The 17,929-nt window shown below is 48.3% G+C and overlaps 1 protein-coding gene across 2 annotated transcripts in view; it reads right to left on the bottom strand.

Moving 5' to 3' along the window:
• The window catches only part of CCNI (cyclin I), a 42,982-nt gene that overhangs the window by 15,838 nt on the left and 9,215 nt on the right, over positions 1-17,929 (bottom strand). Inside the window, exons 1-2 of one of the 2 annotated variants that reach the window (XM_077301113.1) lie at positions 9,165-9,301; positions 3,454-3,610 (exon numbers count right to left, since the gene is read on the bottom strand). In XM_077301113.1, coding sequence (XP_077157228.1) covers positions 3,454-3,567 — 114 coding nt within the window. In that variant the 5' untranslated portion in view covers positions 3,568-3,610; positions 9,165-9,301. Of the gene's footprint in view, positions 1-3,453; positions 3,611-9,164; positions 9,302-17,929 lie in introns of those variants that run through there. The other variant, XM_077301112.1, reaches the window with a different exon arrangement.

The following is a 17,929-nucleotide window of genomic DNA, read 5'->3' as shown; positions in this document are numbered from 1 at the left end:
TAGCCTGTGATCTCATGAGATCTCATGGCACTAGGGTCAGCCCTGGACAGTATTCAGAAGCAAGACCACCGAGGATGTCTGGGGCCATTAAGCAGAGGCAAGCAATGGCAGACTACCTCCAAAGCTCTCTTGCCATGAAAATTCAACCGAGGTTGACACAGTTCGGGATCTGAGGGCACTTTCCCCCAGTGAACAAATGGTGAAAATATTGTAGCCAGTAATGCTCAACCCAAACCGTCTTGCGTCATTTGCAAAGGCCAAAGTCCCTCGTCGTATATTTTATGTCCGTGCTGGCACGAAAACGAACCATGTTATATTGCTGTAATAAACCTAGGATGGTCAAACCTTCAACGACTGTATACAACGACTGTCTACGATAACTTGTGTGACACACGCAAGACGTTATTATTTCCTAGTCCCCGGCCATCTGCCTCCCTTTTTAAAATCGCACACCTCGAATTGAAAACTCCACTCTGCTTAAAGCGGCTGAGCCGTTTCCCAGAAATTGCGGCTTCTGAAGATCAAGTCTGAAACGAAACGGTTTGAAAACAGAAAGAACTATGGAATGCTGTGATGACAACAAATGCGAACTGCTCCCAAGCACAAGAGCGTGATGGAGAACGGAGGCTGGTGCAGGTCAAAGCTCTGAGCACTTTTACCAGTGAAGAGCAAAACCACATCAAAAGTCACGGCAGAAGAGCCAGAAAAAGAAATATCCATCTGCATTACTGAGACCACGCAGCTTAAATACAGCTCTATCTCAAAGAAAGTGGCCAAACATTGCACTGAAATTCTGGCTCTTCTACTGCAGATTGACACAGCTACCCTCCTGAAACTGTGGAATAAGAACATCAGAAGAGCCCTGCTGGATCAGACCATAGGTCCATCTAGTCCAACATCCTGCCTCATCCAGGGGCCAACCAGTTCATCTGGAGGTCCAACAACAGGGCAGAGAAGCTAAGGCCTTCTTAAGAACATCAGAAGAGCCCTGCTGGATCACACCAGTGGTCCATCTAGTCCAACATCCTTCCTCATCCAGGGGCCAACCAGTTCCTCTGGAGGTCCAACAACAGGGCAGAGAGGCCAAGGCCTTCCTCTGATGTCGCCTCCTAGCTCTGGGATTCAGGGGCTTTGAGCCTCTGAATGTGGAGGTTCCCCTCAGACACCAAGACTAGTAGCCATTGACAAGACTTACTCTGATCCCCATTTCAACCTGTTTATTCCTGTGGCCCTCTCTCCACCCCCTGGCAGCGACTTCCACATTTTATTCACTCCTTGAGCAAACCAACGCACTCCAACTTATCCAGCCAGCCCAATCTCACAACCTCCCTGATTTCAGGACAAAAACTCTTTCCTAAGTAAAACAAATTCTTCTGCCTCCTGTTAACCCTGAACTCAACAGTTCAGTGAAACTAAGAAGGCAACCTGGCTCCCATGCTAACGTTACACAGAGATTGCTACCGAAAACCCTGTGTGAATTCTCTAAGAGTTGCCCGCAAGGCTGTTTTGGACTGTGCTCTGCACACACCGTCCACGGGAGACAAAGAGATTCACACCCATGTTTTTTAACGGTTGGCAGGAGGCAATGGGCCACGTCTAGGGGAGAGGGACCCACACGTTGGGGAGGCTAAGCCCAGCTTGATCCAACTTTTAAAAAAGAAAACTGGCAACCATTTAACCTGCCACTCCATCAGTGAGTCACAACCTACTATCAGTTGTTCAGTAAGTGCAAGCCAGTGTAGCAATAGGGTGGGGAAAGAGAGAGAACTGGGGTTTTTTGGTACCCCGCTTTTAACTACCCGAGGTAGCCAGGGTGGTGTAGTGTTTAAGAGCTGTGGCTTCTAATCTGGTGAGCCAGGTTTGATTCCCCTGCCCTCCACATGCAGCCAGCTGGGTGACCTTGGGCTCGCCCCAGCACTGATAAAGCTGTTCTGACCGAGCAGTGATATCAGGGCTCTCTCAGCCTCACCCACCTCACAGGGTGTCTGTTGTGGGGAGAGGAAGGGAAGGCAATTGGAAGCCACTTTAAGACTCCTTCGGTAGAGAAAAGCGGCATATAATACCCAACTCTTCTTCTTCTTCAGTAATCTCAGGGCTCTCTCAGCCTCCCCTCCCTCACAGGGTGTCTGTTGTGGGGAGAGGGAAGGGAAGGCGATTGTAAGCCACTCTGAGACTCCTTCAGGGAGAGAAAAGCGGGGTATAAAAACCAACTCTTCTTCAGATGGCTAACTCATTCAGTACAAATCTCAGCAATTTCTGTCAAGGTGGGAGCTAGCCTTTCAATTCACCAGCATGAACAATGCTTTGTTTGGGAAACGTACGCTCCAAAGCCCAAGGCACAGACTGTGCTGTTCAGCACAGGTTGGTAAATCACTGATAATAGCAGTATGCTGTTTGCCTCAGTGTAATCCAGATCTGGTTTGTCACTCTCGTGTTGCTAAAATTGACATTTTGACGGGTCGTAGCTACCGTGCTGTTCTCTCTCCAAACGTCTTGGACTGGTTTGTGTATTTGAGCTCGGAGGACTTGATTCATCACAAAGTTTTTCCTGCGCAAATCCCGTTGGAAGGAATAGGAGCATCCTAATTGCACCTTCATTTCCCTGTACCGGCACGTCTTGACCCCATCATGTTTCGGCTTGTCGCTTGCGATTAACGTACAACCGCAGTTAGCATTTAAAAACTTGTGGAACGTTCAAAGTACGTTTATGTCTAGGAACTAAAAATTCCAAGGAGCTTTGTGAGGAGATTAAAGACACGGAAGCAGGAATCTGTGAATCGCACGAGAGAGAGAGAGAGAGAAGTCACACCGACTCGCCCTGAGTTTCCTGGGCCACTTCTTAAGAGCTGGATTTGATTCCCCATTCCCCCACATGTAGCCAGCTGGGGTGACCTTGGGCTAGTCACAGTTCTCTCAGAGCTCTCTTAGTTCCACCAACCTCATAGAGTGTCTGTTGTGAGGAGAGGAAGGGTAGGTGATGGTAAGCCACTTTGAAGATGTGTGGGTTTTCATACCCTGCTTTTCGTTGCCCAAAGGAGTCTCAGAGCAGTTTAAAAAAGGTGGGTGAGGCTGAGAGAGCCCTGAAATTACTAGAGAAGAAGAAGAGTTGGTTCTTATATGCTGCTTTTCTCTACCTGAAGGAGGCTCAAAGCGGCTTATAATCACCTTCACTTTCATCTCCCCACAACAGGCACCCTGTGAGGTAGGTAGGGCTGAGAGAGCTCTGACAGAACCACTCTGTGAGAACAGCTCTGACAGAACTGTGACTAGCCCAAGGTCACCGAGTTGACTGAATGTGGAGGAGTGGGAAATAAAACCTGCCTTCTCTAGCTTAGCGGTCGCCATTCTAAACCAGTACACCAAACACAGAAGCAAAATCCATCAGGCCAGTCCCTTTGAGTATCAAAAGACACATGGATTCCATGTATGGGAGAAAGAGGAAGAAACGGTTACCTGATTGGGCTGAATTTTGGGCACATGAACTTTCCACATCTGAGCTTCCCTAGAGATTGCCATCTCCAGGAGGAGAGACAACCTCTGGCTCTCCAGAGGTCCGGGGAACTTCATGGTACCCCTTGGGTCTGCCTGCCACCCAACTGGATACAGCTACCTGCAAAGAGAGGAGAAAAAGAAGACGTCAGCGATTCAGCCCTGCCAAGGACAGACAGCAAAGCAGGAAGGACCTTAGTCCTGCGAAGGGATTCAACCTGGAACTCTCCAAGAACAATCCTGTGTGATAAATTAGACTGAGAGGTGGTTGAGGCCTACAGACCCCAACAGACCTTCGCTTGAGTAGAATGGAAGGTTTTCCCTGTCCAAATCAGTGTATTGGCTACCACTTATGGGGGGGGGGAAACCCACACGGAACAGAACTAAAAGAGCCCATGTGACTTGTCATTCTAATTTAGACATGTATTACGAAGTAATGCCTTTTAGGGGAAAAGATTCCCTCTACCCCAGTGATTCTCAACCTTCCTAATGCCGCGACCCTTTAATACCGTTCCTCGTGTTGTGGTGACCCCCAACCATAAAATTATGCACGTGTTCTTTCACAGAAATTAAGCCCAAACTGGCCAATGGCATGAAGATCCATTGTTCATGATTGAATATAAATTGTTTTTATCTGGGGTTTCTCAGTTCAGCTCTGCCTCTTGTCCCACCATGCCGATCTCGCTCTTTTCCGCTGCTCCAGACAGACGAACGCTCTATCTTGATCTACCCTGCAAGGCTGTTGTGTGGATGGTGCCCCCCCCCCGGCCAAGCTGTTTGCCCTGCCGCAAACCCTGTGAAAGAGTCATTCAACCCGCAAAGGGGTCCCGACCCCCAGGTTGAGAACCACTGCTCTAGAGCAGGGGCAGTCAAACTGCGGCCCTCCAGATGTCCGTGGACTACAATTCCCATGAATGCTGCCAGAGGCTCATGGGAATTGTAGTCCAGGGACATCGGGAGGGCCGCAGTTTGATTACCCTTGCTCTAGAGTAGTGGTCCCCAACCTTTTTCAGGCTGGGAACCGGCGTCAGAATGGAGGGCGATTGCCCGGCCGCGCACGCGCCATGCGTGACCTAAAACACGCATGCGCGGCACTGATAAGTTTGTGATGCCCACACAGCAATGGCCACCAAGAGATCTATGGTGAAGCGATGCTGGACGTCCAAGCCAGACTTTGTGCTTGGTTGGAGGACTAGGCCCCCGATGTGCGGAAGAAACTGCCAAAGAGTGCACCCCTATGGGCCAAAGCACAGCTGCTACATGGGGGGGGGCTATTGGTGGTGGAAATTTGCACCTGTGCTCTACCTTACAGCGGGGTCTTCTGTGGCCTCCCCCTCATGAAGTCTGCTTCAAAGTACAGTCTACCTGGCTAGACCTCCTATTAGTTTGCATTAGAAACTAAAAAAATTTCTGCTACCTGGAGGTGCAAAGAAGTGGACATGGTTGTTTTTCTGGTTTGCGTTTTGTTTTGTTTTTACATCGGGAATTTTGTAATTGCTGCTTTAAGAATGTGATTTTTAGGCTGCAATTAGTTTCAGCTTAAAATTGTGTTTGCTTTTAAGATGTCGGTGACATTTTTATGGTTTGGCCTCTGGGGGGGGGGGGGGAATTAAACCGACGTGACAGCTCTGCACAAGCATCGCATCAGCCTTCCGTAAAAATTAACGGGGAAGTGTAGGCACACAAAAACAGTGTGCATAGACACAGAGGGGTGTGTGTGTGTGTGTTTAGTCCCCATTTTAGGCCACAACTTTATTAAAACCGAAAGACAGTATGGAAATTGAAAAGCTGTAATGAGTTAACATTTCAATCGCACTGTCCACTACAACTCTAAAAGTTGGAAAAGCCCTAAAAGTGTGTTCCAAAAAGGCAGCATGTTTGCAAGGAGCACAATTGGCCTTAAATCTGGGCATGAATGTGGGTTGTAAACCATGGCTATAGGTAACAGTGGCAAATATTTGCACTGGGAGGGGCTCTCAGCGCATTTCTGCAACTAGATTTTACTCCACTTGCAAATGGTCTCTTAAGTGGATTGAAACTGCATTATTCAACATGTGTGAAAGTGCCCTCTCTTTTATCAGGTTTGCCAAAGCAGTATACTGAAGGTTGCCAACCTCCAGGTTGTGGCTGGAATTCTTCCAGAATTCCAACTGAGCTCCAAACTACATCATTCATTCATTCATTCATTCATTCATTCATTCATTCATTCATTCATTCATTCATTCATTCATTCATTCATTCATTCATTTATGAATTTCCCCCAGGCTAGGCTGGATTCTGGAAATTTCCTGGTGGTGGGCGGGATGTGAATGGCTGGGGCATGAAACTGGGGTCACTATGGGTGGCCAAGTAGTTGTGAGTGCCTGCACTGTGCAGGGGGCTGGACTAGATGACCCTGGAGGTCTCTTCCAACTCTACAATTCTACGATTCACTCATTCATTCATTCCACCTCCTGGAGAGATGGACTGCATGACATTGTACCCCACTGAGGTCTCTCCCCTCCTTAAACCCCACTTTCCCAGGGTCCACCCTTAAACCTCCAGGTATTTCCAAACTCAGAGCTGGCAACCTCTACGAATACTGAAGGCTTGTATGTTTTGTTCTGCTGGCCCGTGCCCATAATAAACTGCTGATAAATAGCCCAAATGCCCCGCCAAAAACAAGCCAAGTGAGACAATTGTGAAGGACGCCTTCAAAACAGGTAGTTTACATCTCTCACCTGTGTGATTTTTGGGGATGGGAAAGAAACCTGGAAATTCAACTTGTGCTATGTGAAAGGGGCAGAACACAAGCGTGCAGTTCCTCTTCTCCCCTGTACTACAAAGCTGCCCCAAGAATTTTGTCTGGACAAACATTTTGTGGCTTCCCATCATTCTATTTTCGCAGGGCGTTTAAAACGTGCGGTTCTCGGATTTCACATTTAGCACTAATTTCTCAACAGCCTGTTCATGAAGGCAAGGCGAGACTCTCCCCACCCGTCTCTCGCCAGCTCCGGTTATTGGGGAGAGACACACCCCCTTCTTGCCCTGTAATAAGTACTCTGGTTCAAAACAATCCAGCCTGCAGGCTCCGGGCCATGGGAAAGCATTTCAACACAGCGCAGCTCTGAGCCTCCTTGCGAAATCGGAAACCTGATCCCTCGGCCCCTGGCCAGCTTGCTGGTCAAGCCGCTGACAAAGTCTGCAATTGTGAGATTTATGTGCAGTCAGTGTACACCTGTCGGACTTAAGGGGGGGGAGCGTTGCTGCTTGTTTACAGGGCACACAGTGTCCCCAGGAGTTGACAACAGGAACCAAAACTCAGCTCAGAAATGAGAAGGAACCAATTCCCTTAACCTCCATAAACCTTCAGACACCGCTGTATATCTTGGATACTCTGTGTATGTAGTCAACCTGTGGTCCTCCAGATGTCCATGGACTACAATTCCCATGAGCCCCTGCCAGCAAATGCAAATTCATGGGAATTGTAGTCCATGAACATCTGGAGGACCATAGGTGAATACCACTGTTCTAGGCAGTTCTGACTGGCACAGGCATGGAAAATATGCTGAGGCCGGCTGTTTAGAAGGACTCTGGAAAACATCAGACGGAAAAACAGCGAATGAGACAAGAGGGGTGGGAGGGAAGCAAGCACCTGGACTGGCCAAAGAGGGAAGAGGCTAGTTTCACTTCACTCGCCTGCATGACTCTCCGTGGAAAATAAAGGTACTTCCCAACATTCAGCCTTTGTTTTCCCCTAACGAAAAGTCCCTGGGCTGGTTCTGCTCTGCCGTGGGTGAAAGTTCACCGGGGGAATTCTCTGGGTGTTGACGGAATTGCAGACGTCAAAAACCTGCACTCAATTTCCGTCCAAACCGACTCCGCTCTAAGCCAGTCCTGGAGAACACAGGCTCCAAACACAGTTCTCAAGCGATCGAAATTAGGTGGGCTGCTTTCCCAGCAAGGTATTGCTGAGTCGGGCTGGCAGCAGCTCTCCAGGGTCTCAGGCAGAGAGAGGCCTTTCACATCATCTACTGCCTGGCCCTTTCTCCAGCTTTATTTTATATATATACTAGAGGCCAAGGACACTGCATTCAGGAATACAACGGGTGATAGATTGGGGGGGCCGAAGAACTCTGTAGATGGCCTTTTCCTCCCCCCAGGATAGGCTACAGACTGGAGGCCCCTGGGAAGGGAACTCACTGGCAGAGTCAGCTCTTATGCAGCAGGGATCTGCAGCCTCCGAGCCTCAGAGGGAAGTGGAAGGAGGAGGGGGTGGTCAGGGGTGGGGGACGGAAGGTGACTGGCTGGCTGCTGGACAGACAGGCAAGCCGGTTGGAGGAGGAGGCACTCAGGGGCGGGACAGCTGCCCTGAGTGGCTGTAAAGCACTGAGTGGCACTTAAGCCCATGAGGCCAGCTCCTCCTCCAAGGCCTTACCAGAAATATATTATGCGGAACAGATATATGCACATGATCTACATTGTCAGAGAAATCAGGGCCCTGCTGGGCCTAAATCAGTTCTGTAGGACCTGCATGATGGAGCTGTTCCAACAGGTTTATGGTTGAGGCCTAAAATAAAATAACATAAATAAGTAAAGCCTGGCCTCACCACAGGAGGAGGAGTGAGTGGGAAGATCGTCTCCTTACAAAAAAAAAAAAAAAAAAAAACCTGTCTGGAGAAATTGTAGCTGGGGGTAGTAGGAAAATTGCAAAGTTTTAGATTTTTCATTGTATGCTTTAAATGTTGTTACCCACCCTGAGCAATGTGGAAGGGCAGGATATAAATTAAATTCTGTTGTTGTTGCTGTACAAACACAGCATTCCCTGACCTTACTTTCCAGATCACTGCACGCTCCTGGCAAAGCAGAAGCTGCAGAAATGATTCCACCGAAACATGCCAGCACATGTCTCCCAGCTTCTCAATGCTCTGTGGGCCATAACAAAAACTGAACTGAACAAGAAGCTCAGCCAGCATTGACGGCTCAGACTTTTTGGGTGGCTCTCCCAAGGCCGGTGGTCTTTCACAGCACCCACCCCCAGGCCTTTAACTGGAGCAGCCGGGGATCGAACCTGGAAACCGACGAGTCAAACATATGGTCTGTTGCTGAACTACAGCCTCTTCCCCTCCTGTGTTAGTCCTTAAGATCTCTGTTGGTTCAAACAGCACCGCCAGTTCTACTGATAACTAGAAAACAAGCCATTGCATTGCCCAGTTGCTGAGCTCGGAGGCAGAGGGCCAGATCTGCCCTCCTCCCCAAGCCTGGTTCTCCACCTCACCCCCCTGCTCCACCCAGCCTGCACAGGGGAGGTGGGCGCTGGCCAAAGCTGGGGCTGTCCCAACAGCATTGCCCGCTCTTTGGACCGCCTTCCTCCTTCAGGCTGGCCTGGCCCCCACTTTAAAGCCTTTCAGGTGCTGGGCCAAAACTTTCCTTTTACCTAAGCCTTTAACTAGAATGCTCCACCTTTTGAGAGCAGTTTTTATGACCTGCTCTTGGCCTGAGGACTGTTCTACGCATATTGTGTTAGCCTGTTTTATGCCGTTTTCCAACATGACCTGGGAGAGGCGGCATATAATTTTTCCCTAAGCAAATAAATCTCACCAACAAAAGCATTTCAAGAGCATGGTGGGGACCCTCCTCTGCCTGACACTGGGGAACTGAGGCCAGTCAAGAGTAGATCATCTCTTTCCACTCACCTCCTCTTCCTGTTTACTGCAATGGTCCATTCTTCCTTTCCTACCAGCTGGCTAGGTATAGATTCCCAGGGGGATGCCCATTCTCTGCGGCTGGAGCCCTGATCTGTGTATTCCTGCTCTTTCTCCAACCCACAAGCGATCTGGAAAGTCTCCTCTGCTGTCCAAGGGAAGAGGAAGTGATGCACACAAAAGCAAGAGCAAGGAGTGAAATGACTCACTGGGGGGAGGGGAGCACTCTCCCCCCCCCCCTCATACCGCAGGTTTCCACCTTGGTCCGTTCTTCCGGATGATGCAAAGACCTTGCTTCTTGCAGCAGTGCAAAGCTGGCAGCTATTGGCCAAAAAAAAAAGATTCGAGATTGCGTTTTCACTTTTTAAAAATGTTCTTTCCCCCCCTAAGAGTATGTCTGAAATGTGAATAACACAAACACATATGTACACTCAGCAGCCAGGGTTCTGTTTGAGACAGTTCGGCCACAGTTAAGGAAATGTGCTCAGATAACCTGGTTGGTGCTAACTTTCAAAGCCATGCATGGTCTCTAGGCCCTGCGTATTCAAGGGATCATCTCTCCCAGTATGCCTCCAGAAGAACTTTAAGATCTTCAAATACTAACGTGTTGGTGGTCCCTGGCTTGAAAGAAGTGTGTCTGGCCCCAGTCGGGGCCTTTTCAGCTGTGGCCCCAGGTTGGTGGCATGAACTACCAGTCGAGACTCAGGGCCTGACAGAACTATCCACGTTCTGCAGGGCCTGCAAAACGGCACTCTTCCGTCAGGCATTTGGTTGCGGTCAGAATAACCCAGTTGCCAATAAAACGCACAGGCCTCCCTCCACTCACTTCTGTCATTCCTTCCACCAAAGTAGAACTGGAGCAGCAACCCCGGTACCATCCGCAAAACGGATTAAGAGGTGGCCCAGCAGAACCACCGGCAGACACAACAGAGTGCAGTGTTTCCAAAGTTCCCATCCCCAACCAAAAGCCACCAGACGGGGAAGAAAAATAAAAGCAGAAAGCCCTCTCCACACACAAGTGCCATCTGCTTTAGGATGCTTAGGGCTGATCCTGCATTGAACAGGGGGTTGGACTAGATGGCCTGTATGGCCCCTTCCAACTCTAGGATTCTATGATTCTATGACTAGATGGCCTGTATGGCCCCTTCCAACTCTATGATTCTGTGATTCTATGATTCTATCTTCCCTGCTGTTAAAGTAACGCACACCTTCCACAAAACTCATGCACATTCTTCGTTCTTTGCACCCAAGCCCAGGCCCGGAGCCCGAAAACCTTGGTGGCATTCAGTTCAGGGAAAGGGGAGAGAAGAGGCGAAAACATGTCGGTGCAAAACAGCAGAAAAATTAAAATGCAAGCCATCGAGGGTGCTTAAGCGTCGTTATGTAATTAAGCACGCTACTTAATTTTATAATAAAATTAGAAAGACAAGCACCTTCTGCCCCTGGGCGGTTACCAGTCATCTTGGTGTCTTTGCAATTCATTGACGCAAACGCAGAAAACTGGGGGCCAAATTTATTCTTGCTGAAAACCAGATGGAATCCTGCCGGGGAGGTGATTTTAATTTTGAAGCTCTGCCAGTAAAAAAGCTGGAGGGAGGGGTTGTGTCCCAGTGCACACAATGAAAACTGAAAATGCTGGGACGGGATTGGCCAGCCTGCTGAGGTCAAGCCGGCTCCCACGTTTTTTGTCACTCCACCAAATTGTTCAAGGGACTTTTGCAGGGCAAAGCCAATGAATGCTGAATGCTCAATGTTCGTCCAAGCCTGTCGACAGCAGCCGTGAAGGAGCTGCCTTCCCAGCCAGAGGGGTGTCGTGGTTAAGAGCAGCGGATTTGAATCTGGAAAACCCGCTCCTCCACATGTAGCCAGCTGGGTGACCTTGGGCCAGTCACAGTTCTCTCAGGGCTCTCTCAGCCTCACCTACCCCGCAGGGTGTCTGTTGTGAGGAGAGGATGGGAAGGCAACTGTAAGCCGCTTTGAAACTCCTTCGGATGAGGAAAAGCGGGGTATAAAACCAACTATTTTAATTGGCCTTTTCCGCAGACATAGCCCACTGTGTAAATGACTGGGGAGGTGGTGTTTAAAAATCCCACCCCAAATTTCTTTCAGAGCCTAGCTCATTGTGCAAGCAGCCAGCCTACCACAGAGATCCTTGAAACCCGAGAGGAGCTCCTAAAAGGGCAGTGGACAAAGAAAAAATTAACAACTAATCTGAAATGTTCATCTTGGTGCCGTTGCAAAGGAGGGCGAATTAAACTGGACATCTGCTAGAGAGAAGAGGGGAATTCGTTTCAGTAATATGGAAGCAGGGAGAAAAGAGGCCACAGGCAAGAACTGGGGCCTATACCAGAGTAGCTGAGGCATTCATGTGTACGTAAAAGCTGGACTGTTTTATTGCAAGACAGCCAGAGGCGTGGGGAAACACAGTCTCCCCTTTGTGCTTGGATGCGTGAAAAGTTACACGTATTCCAATTTAAAACACAGGCCCTCCCACCCTTCTGCTGGAATCGCTCCAATTTCGTAGAACTGTAGGCGACATGAGGCAGCTTGAGCTGGGTGCGGTGGGGTGGGGGAGACCAAAACAGCAGCTTCCTTTTAGAAGTCAGCTTGGTCTCGTGGTTAAGAGCAGCAGACCCTTATCTGGAGAACTGGGTTTGATTCCTCACTCCTCTATGTGAAACTAGGCACAGTTCTGTAAGAGCTGTTATCAAAGGACACCTCTGTCAGCGCTCTCCCCGCCAGGTTTGATTCCCCACTCCTCCACATGTAGCTAGGCACAGTCCTGTAAGAGCTGTTATTGCAGGGCAGTTCTGTCAGAGCTCTCTCTACCTCAACTACCACACAGGGTGTCTGTTGTGGGGAGAGGGAGGGAGGGCAATTGTAAGCTGCTTTGGGACTCCTTTGGGTAAAAAGCAGGGTATAAAAACACAGCTCTTCTTCTTTACTTTGGCATTCAAACCAGAGTGCCTTTGTTAATTTTCTGTTTTGTCCATAGTTGGTTATGCTTTATTGGTGATCCAATTATCCTTTCACTGTTCACATTTAAGGCATCTAACCCAAACCGGACACTTAAAAATTTCCATTAAACGTCCAGTCCCCATGCCAAAAAAACAAGGAGCGTTCAACACAAGAGAGAGAGAGAAATGCAACACAATCCGAATTAGTATAAGATCACTGCACAGATCCATGTGGGCTTTGTTTTAAAAATGGTGCAGGATTGAGTGGTCACTGGGTCTATTATTAATGAGAATAAAGAGGCACAGATACCCATATTTTTAAAGGGGAGGAGGGTTAAGTGATTGAAAACGAAGGACAGCTCATCAGTAATATGTCCAGGTATTCCCTTCCTTTAAAAACAATCTTACTTATTGATAGGCAGGGTGGTATATGGATTAGAGTATCAGATTAGGATCTGGGAGACCCAGGTTCAAATCCCCACTCTGCCACTGAAGCTTGCTGGATGATCATGAGCCAGCCATACTCTCTTAGGCCGACCTACCTCACAGCGTTGTTGTGAAGATAAGACACGAAGGAGGCAGTAACATCATCCACTTTGCACCTCCAGTGGCAAGAAGAAGAAGAAGAAGAAGAAGAAGAGCTATGTTTTATACCCCACTTTTCATTGCCTGAAAGAGTCCCAAAGTGGCTTACATACACCCTTCCCTTCCTCTCCCTGGGAGGTGGGTGAGGTTGAGAGAGCTCTAAGAGAACTCAACAAGAACAGCTGTGAGAGAACTGTGAGTAGCCCAAGATTACCCAGCTGGCTGCGTGTGCAGGAGTGGGGAAGCAAACCCAGTTCTCCAGATTACAGTTAAAACGTAAGCCCATAGCCTTTCACCAAATATTCCAGCGCAAACTAAAAATCCTTATTTATGCTTGAAGATAACGAAAGCCATTACTATTCAGTGTATTCGCGGTGTCGTGCCATCTCAGGTCATGGGGCGGGAATCACGGGTTCAGCCTGGCACGGAAAAGACAGCCCCTTGCCATCCGCTTGGGTAACTCATCAAATGGCCGCGCTCCAAAAGAATGCTCCTCCAGTAGTTTGGCAATCCTTCACCAGTGATAAGTACATTTACAGCATGTTGTTCTTCTCAGAGGTTCTCTCACTCCAGGTACGATTGGGCTGCACAGGAGAGCCGATCTTGGTTGGATGATGGTCTTCCGCATTTCAAAGCTGCTTTGCCACAAGCAAAGCAAAGAGTCAGCTTAAAGCAGGTTTACTCAACTTTTTTACCATTGAGAAACCCCTGAAATGTTCTATAGGCCTTGAGAAACCCCAGAAGTGGTGCAATCGTGCAGAATATGGTTGGGAAGCAGAGCTGTGGACACGCCCACCCAGAGCCCCTCCCCACCCCACCCCCTCCAGGCCCGTCATTGGCCGTTTTGGAAGGGGGGGGGAACAGATCGACATGACCATATATGATCATATCACCCGACAAATGTTTAACAATTTTTTAGAAAAATACATAAATATTAATTAACTCCCACCTATTCGGGAAACCCTTCCAGGACCATCAAGAAAACCCAGGGTTTTAGGAAACCCTGGCTTAAGGTTTGCAAAGATATTTCCATCCCCCCCCCCCAACTGGGAAAAAAAGAACTACAGCCCAAACCCTTGGATAACTGGAATAATTCAGAGTATGATATGCAATGGGGATGACGTCACAGGCTGGCATAATAGGGCCAAGAGATCTTGGTCCCACCATCTCTCACCAGGAAGGGAAGATTTCAGAAGAGTAATCGCCTATTTTGGAGAGGCTCTTCTGTGCTCCTTTTACCTCTGCTGAGACTAAAAGGAGCATGAATTACGTCATGCACCCCTTTCTCCCCAAAGTCTGTGGGGAGAGGGGGTGGATGTGAACTCAATAAGGTGGCACGCTTTGGGTGGGTTGGGGGTGAGGCCGGTGTACAGGGGGATACCTTGCTTAGGCCTCCTGAAACCTAAGGTTTCGAAGACTCACTTCCTCGTATGAAGATATAAAACCAGTCGTGATCTATCAGGGCAAAGAGCACCAGGCTGGCAGGGGCTCATGGTAATTGTTGTCCACAGACATCTGGAGAGCCCTTTTGGCCACCCCGATACATGGACTTCTTGTGGTGACCCCCAACCAGAAAATTATGCAAGTGTTCGTTTACAGAAACCCAAACTGACCAATGGCGTGAAGATCCATGGTTCATGATTGTTTATAAATAGGTTCTTCCAGGGGGTTTTCTCAGTTCAGTTCTGCCTCTTGTCCCACATTGCCGATCTCGCTCTTTTCCGCTGCTCTAGACAAACGAACGCTCTCTTTCGATCTACCCAGCAAGGCTGTTGTATGGATGCCCCTCTAGTTGCTTGCCCTGCTATGACCCCTGTGCAAGGGTCGTTTGACCCCCAAAGGGGTCCCGACCCCCAGGCTGAGAATGACTGCTGTAGTAGGTCATGCATGCAGCAACCGGGGACATGCACAAACTTTGAGGCTGTCAACTCAACTGCCTGTGTCTCAGTCTTCAATCTCTCCCCTCTCCCAAGGTAGCAAAGTTCAAAAGAGGACCGAATTCAGGATTCCGCTGCCTGGGAAATGAAAGCTCCTCGGCCTGGAGAGGGATTCTCAACTAATGATGGCTCTCAATAGGGGCAAGAGAATAGTCCCCTCTGTCTCTGCACAAGCTGAATTCAGATTCCATCACAAGCTTCATTTAATGGGCAATTAAATCCCAATGGGGTGACAATGCAGTTTTGCTGCTGGCATTGTTTAGTCCTTTTCCTGCAGAGAATAAGATGTTGGATTTACGGTCAGGGTTGGATTTACGGTCAGGGTTTCTTGGGAGTTCGCACAGCACTGAGCTCCCCATGATGTGTGAATGCAGGCAACTTGGTGACCTGGAGTCTGTTTAACCTAGACAGCCTTTTTCAACGTTTTCACCATTGAGAACCCCCTGAAATATTCTTCAGGCTTTGAGAAATTCCAGAAGCGGCACGGTCATGCAGAATAGGGTTGGGAAGCAGAGCTGTGGACACACCTGCCCAAGGCCCCGCCCCTTTTCACCACCACCCCGGGCCCATTATTGGCCGGGGAGGAGGGAGATCAACATGACTATGTATGCCGCCCAATAAATGTTTAGCAAATTTTAAAAATCTTTTGTTCAACTGCATTGGCCCAGTAGGAGTTCTTTTGATGTTACACACAAATCTTTTGGGTTGCATACAGATGCAGATTATTTATGGCTGTGTCGTGTTGTTCATATTTTGTTACTTATCTTCTGTTATTCACAGACGCAATGTTTTCTGAAGAAAGGAGCTATATTTCCAGAAAACGGCTTTTAATCAGTAGCTCTTCAAGATCATTGTGGAAGATTTTACTGGTCTGAAGACACTTCCAGTTGTTTACGAAAAGACTTTTGGGGTCAAAATAAATTGTGTTATATATTATACTGCTTCAAAAATACCTATACAAAATTTTTATGCCAGGCCTTGCAACTGGAACAGTTTGCCAGGGAGACTAGCAATCAAATTAAAAAGATATACACAGGGGTGGCCAACCTGTACACTTCAGATATCCATGGACTACAATTACCATGAGCCCCTGCCAGCATAATTCTGGCAGGGGCGCATGGTAATTGTAGTCCATGGACATCAGAAAAGCCACCCCTGAATACACCATTAAAAGGCGGCATTAAAAAAAAAACCAAAATCACAGCACCCACCAATTAAACAACCGGCGCAAACCAGAAATGAACAAAGGAGAAAATGCAAGTGAGATGAAGGTCACTATTCACAAAAAAAACCCCATTAAGAACAGGTTTTTAAAGTGGACTGTCCTGTCGGTCCATGGCAGAAAATCACAAGTCCATTCCAGTAGGGCCTTAAAGCCCAAAACAATCGCCAGGGGATACACTTTTGACGGTCAAAGGTCCTTCATCAGATAAGAGAATGTGAACTCTTACTTGGCTAGGAGGATTCCCGGAGGCAGGTGCAGTGTCCCGCCAAGGGTAACACTTTAGGAAAGACACTTAGGTGTTATAAACAACAACCAGGCATTGCCTACTGGACAGGATATGCCCACAGGAAACCTTGCCCTTGCTTTCCCTTTGCCATTACTAGTTCGGACTGGTTTCCAAAAGAGACATGCAGTGAGGGGAGGAAAAAGAAAGAGAAAGAGAGCTAAAATAAGAAGAGTTGGTTCTTATATGCCGCTTTTCTCTACTCGAAGGAGTTTCAAAGTGGCTTACAGTCGCCTTCCCTTTCCTCTCCCACAACAGATACCCTGTGAGGTGGGTGAGGCTGAGAGAGCCCGATATTACAGCTCGATTAGAACAGCTCTATCAGAGCCCAAGGTCACCCAGCTGGCTGCATGTGGAGGAGGAGCAGGGAATCAAACCCGGCTTGCCAGATTAGAAGTCCGCACTCCTAACCACTACACCAAGCTAGTGGATACCGTTACTTTAAAAACGCTAGTTTGAACACGGCCATTATAGCTTTCAGTCCCCATATTAAAAAATGAGGAAGTTGGGGAACCAGCTGCATCCCCACGGGCCTTCTGGCAAAATTTGAAAACACATCTGTTCTAGAGGGCCTTTGAATGTCACCATTTCCTACCTTGCAGTTGGAAGGCTGTTTAGATTATTTCAGCTGCTTGTATTTGATTTGTGCTGCCCAACGGGACACTGTGCTATGTGCTATTTTCCTTGCTTCTCTTTAAATATTAGGTTGACAGTGAAAGCAGGGTCTCAGCTCTCGAGGTTCTCAGGCTGAATCAGACTCACACAGACCTGGAAGAGACCACAAAGGGCCATCTAGTCCTGCCCCCCCCTTCTCAGGGACTTAATAATCACAGGTGTTCACCCAATCTCCTCCTAAAAACTTACCACTACACTCCGAGGCAGGGCACTCTGCCTACAAACAGCCCCCACCGTCAGAAAATGCCTTCTAATATTTAATATTTACCTTTCCTGTAATTTGAACCCATTGCTCCTAGACATTTCCATCCTGACCTGGGTGGCCGGACTAGCATGATCTCGTCAGCTACGAAGGGTCAGCATAGGTGAGTAGGTTCATAGAATTGGAAGGGACCTCATGGGGGACCTCATGGGTCATCTAGTCCAACCCCCTGCACTATGCAGGACACTCACATCCCAATCACTCGTCTACTGTAACCTGCCACCCCCTTGAATCTTCACAGAATCAGCCTCTCTGTTTTAAAATTTCCAAAGATGGAGAACCCTCCACCTCCCAAGGAAGCCTGTTCCACTAGGAAACCGCTCTAACTGTCAGGAACGTCTTCCGGATGTTTAGACGGAATTTCTTTTGAATTAATTTCATCCCATTGGTTCTGGTCTGTCCCTCTGGGGCAAGAGAGAACAACTCTGCTCCATCCTCTACATGGTAGCCTTTCAAATACTTGAAGATGGTTATCAAATCCCCTCTGTTGGGGGATCTAGTAGTTGGATGGGAGACCACCAAAGAAATCTTATTTATTTTATTTATTTATTTAGATTTATATACCGCCCTCCCCGAAGACACTCATCTTGGGTGTCTAGGCAGAGGCAGGCAATGGCAAAACACCTCTAAAAGCCTTTTCCCTTGGTATCTCTATGGGGTTGCCATAATTTGGCACTTTCCACCACTGGAATTTCATTGAGCGAAAACAGTTCCGCAGGGCCGGAAAGAGGGAGCTCTTCCACCAGGCATTAGATTGAGACCAGGTGTCCAGCAACATCTGCAGGGCCCCTGCTCCCTCCCTCCCTCCCTCCCTCCCTCCCAGAAATCCACC

The sequence above is a fragment of the Paroedura picta genome, chromosome 10 (genome assembly GCF_049243985.1).
Source record: "Paroedura picta isolate Pp20150507F chromosome 10, Ppicta_v3.0, whole genome shotgun sequence".
NCBI classification, from domain to species: domain Eukaryota; kingdom Metazoa; phylum Chordata; class Lepidosauria; order Squamata; family Gekkonidae; genus Paroedura; species Paroedura picta.
This window is presented reverse-complemented; position numbering and strand designations above follow the sequence as displayed.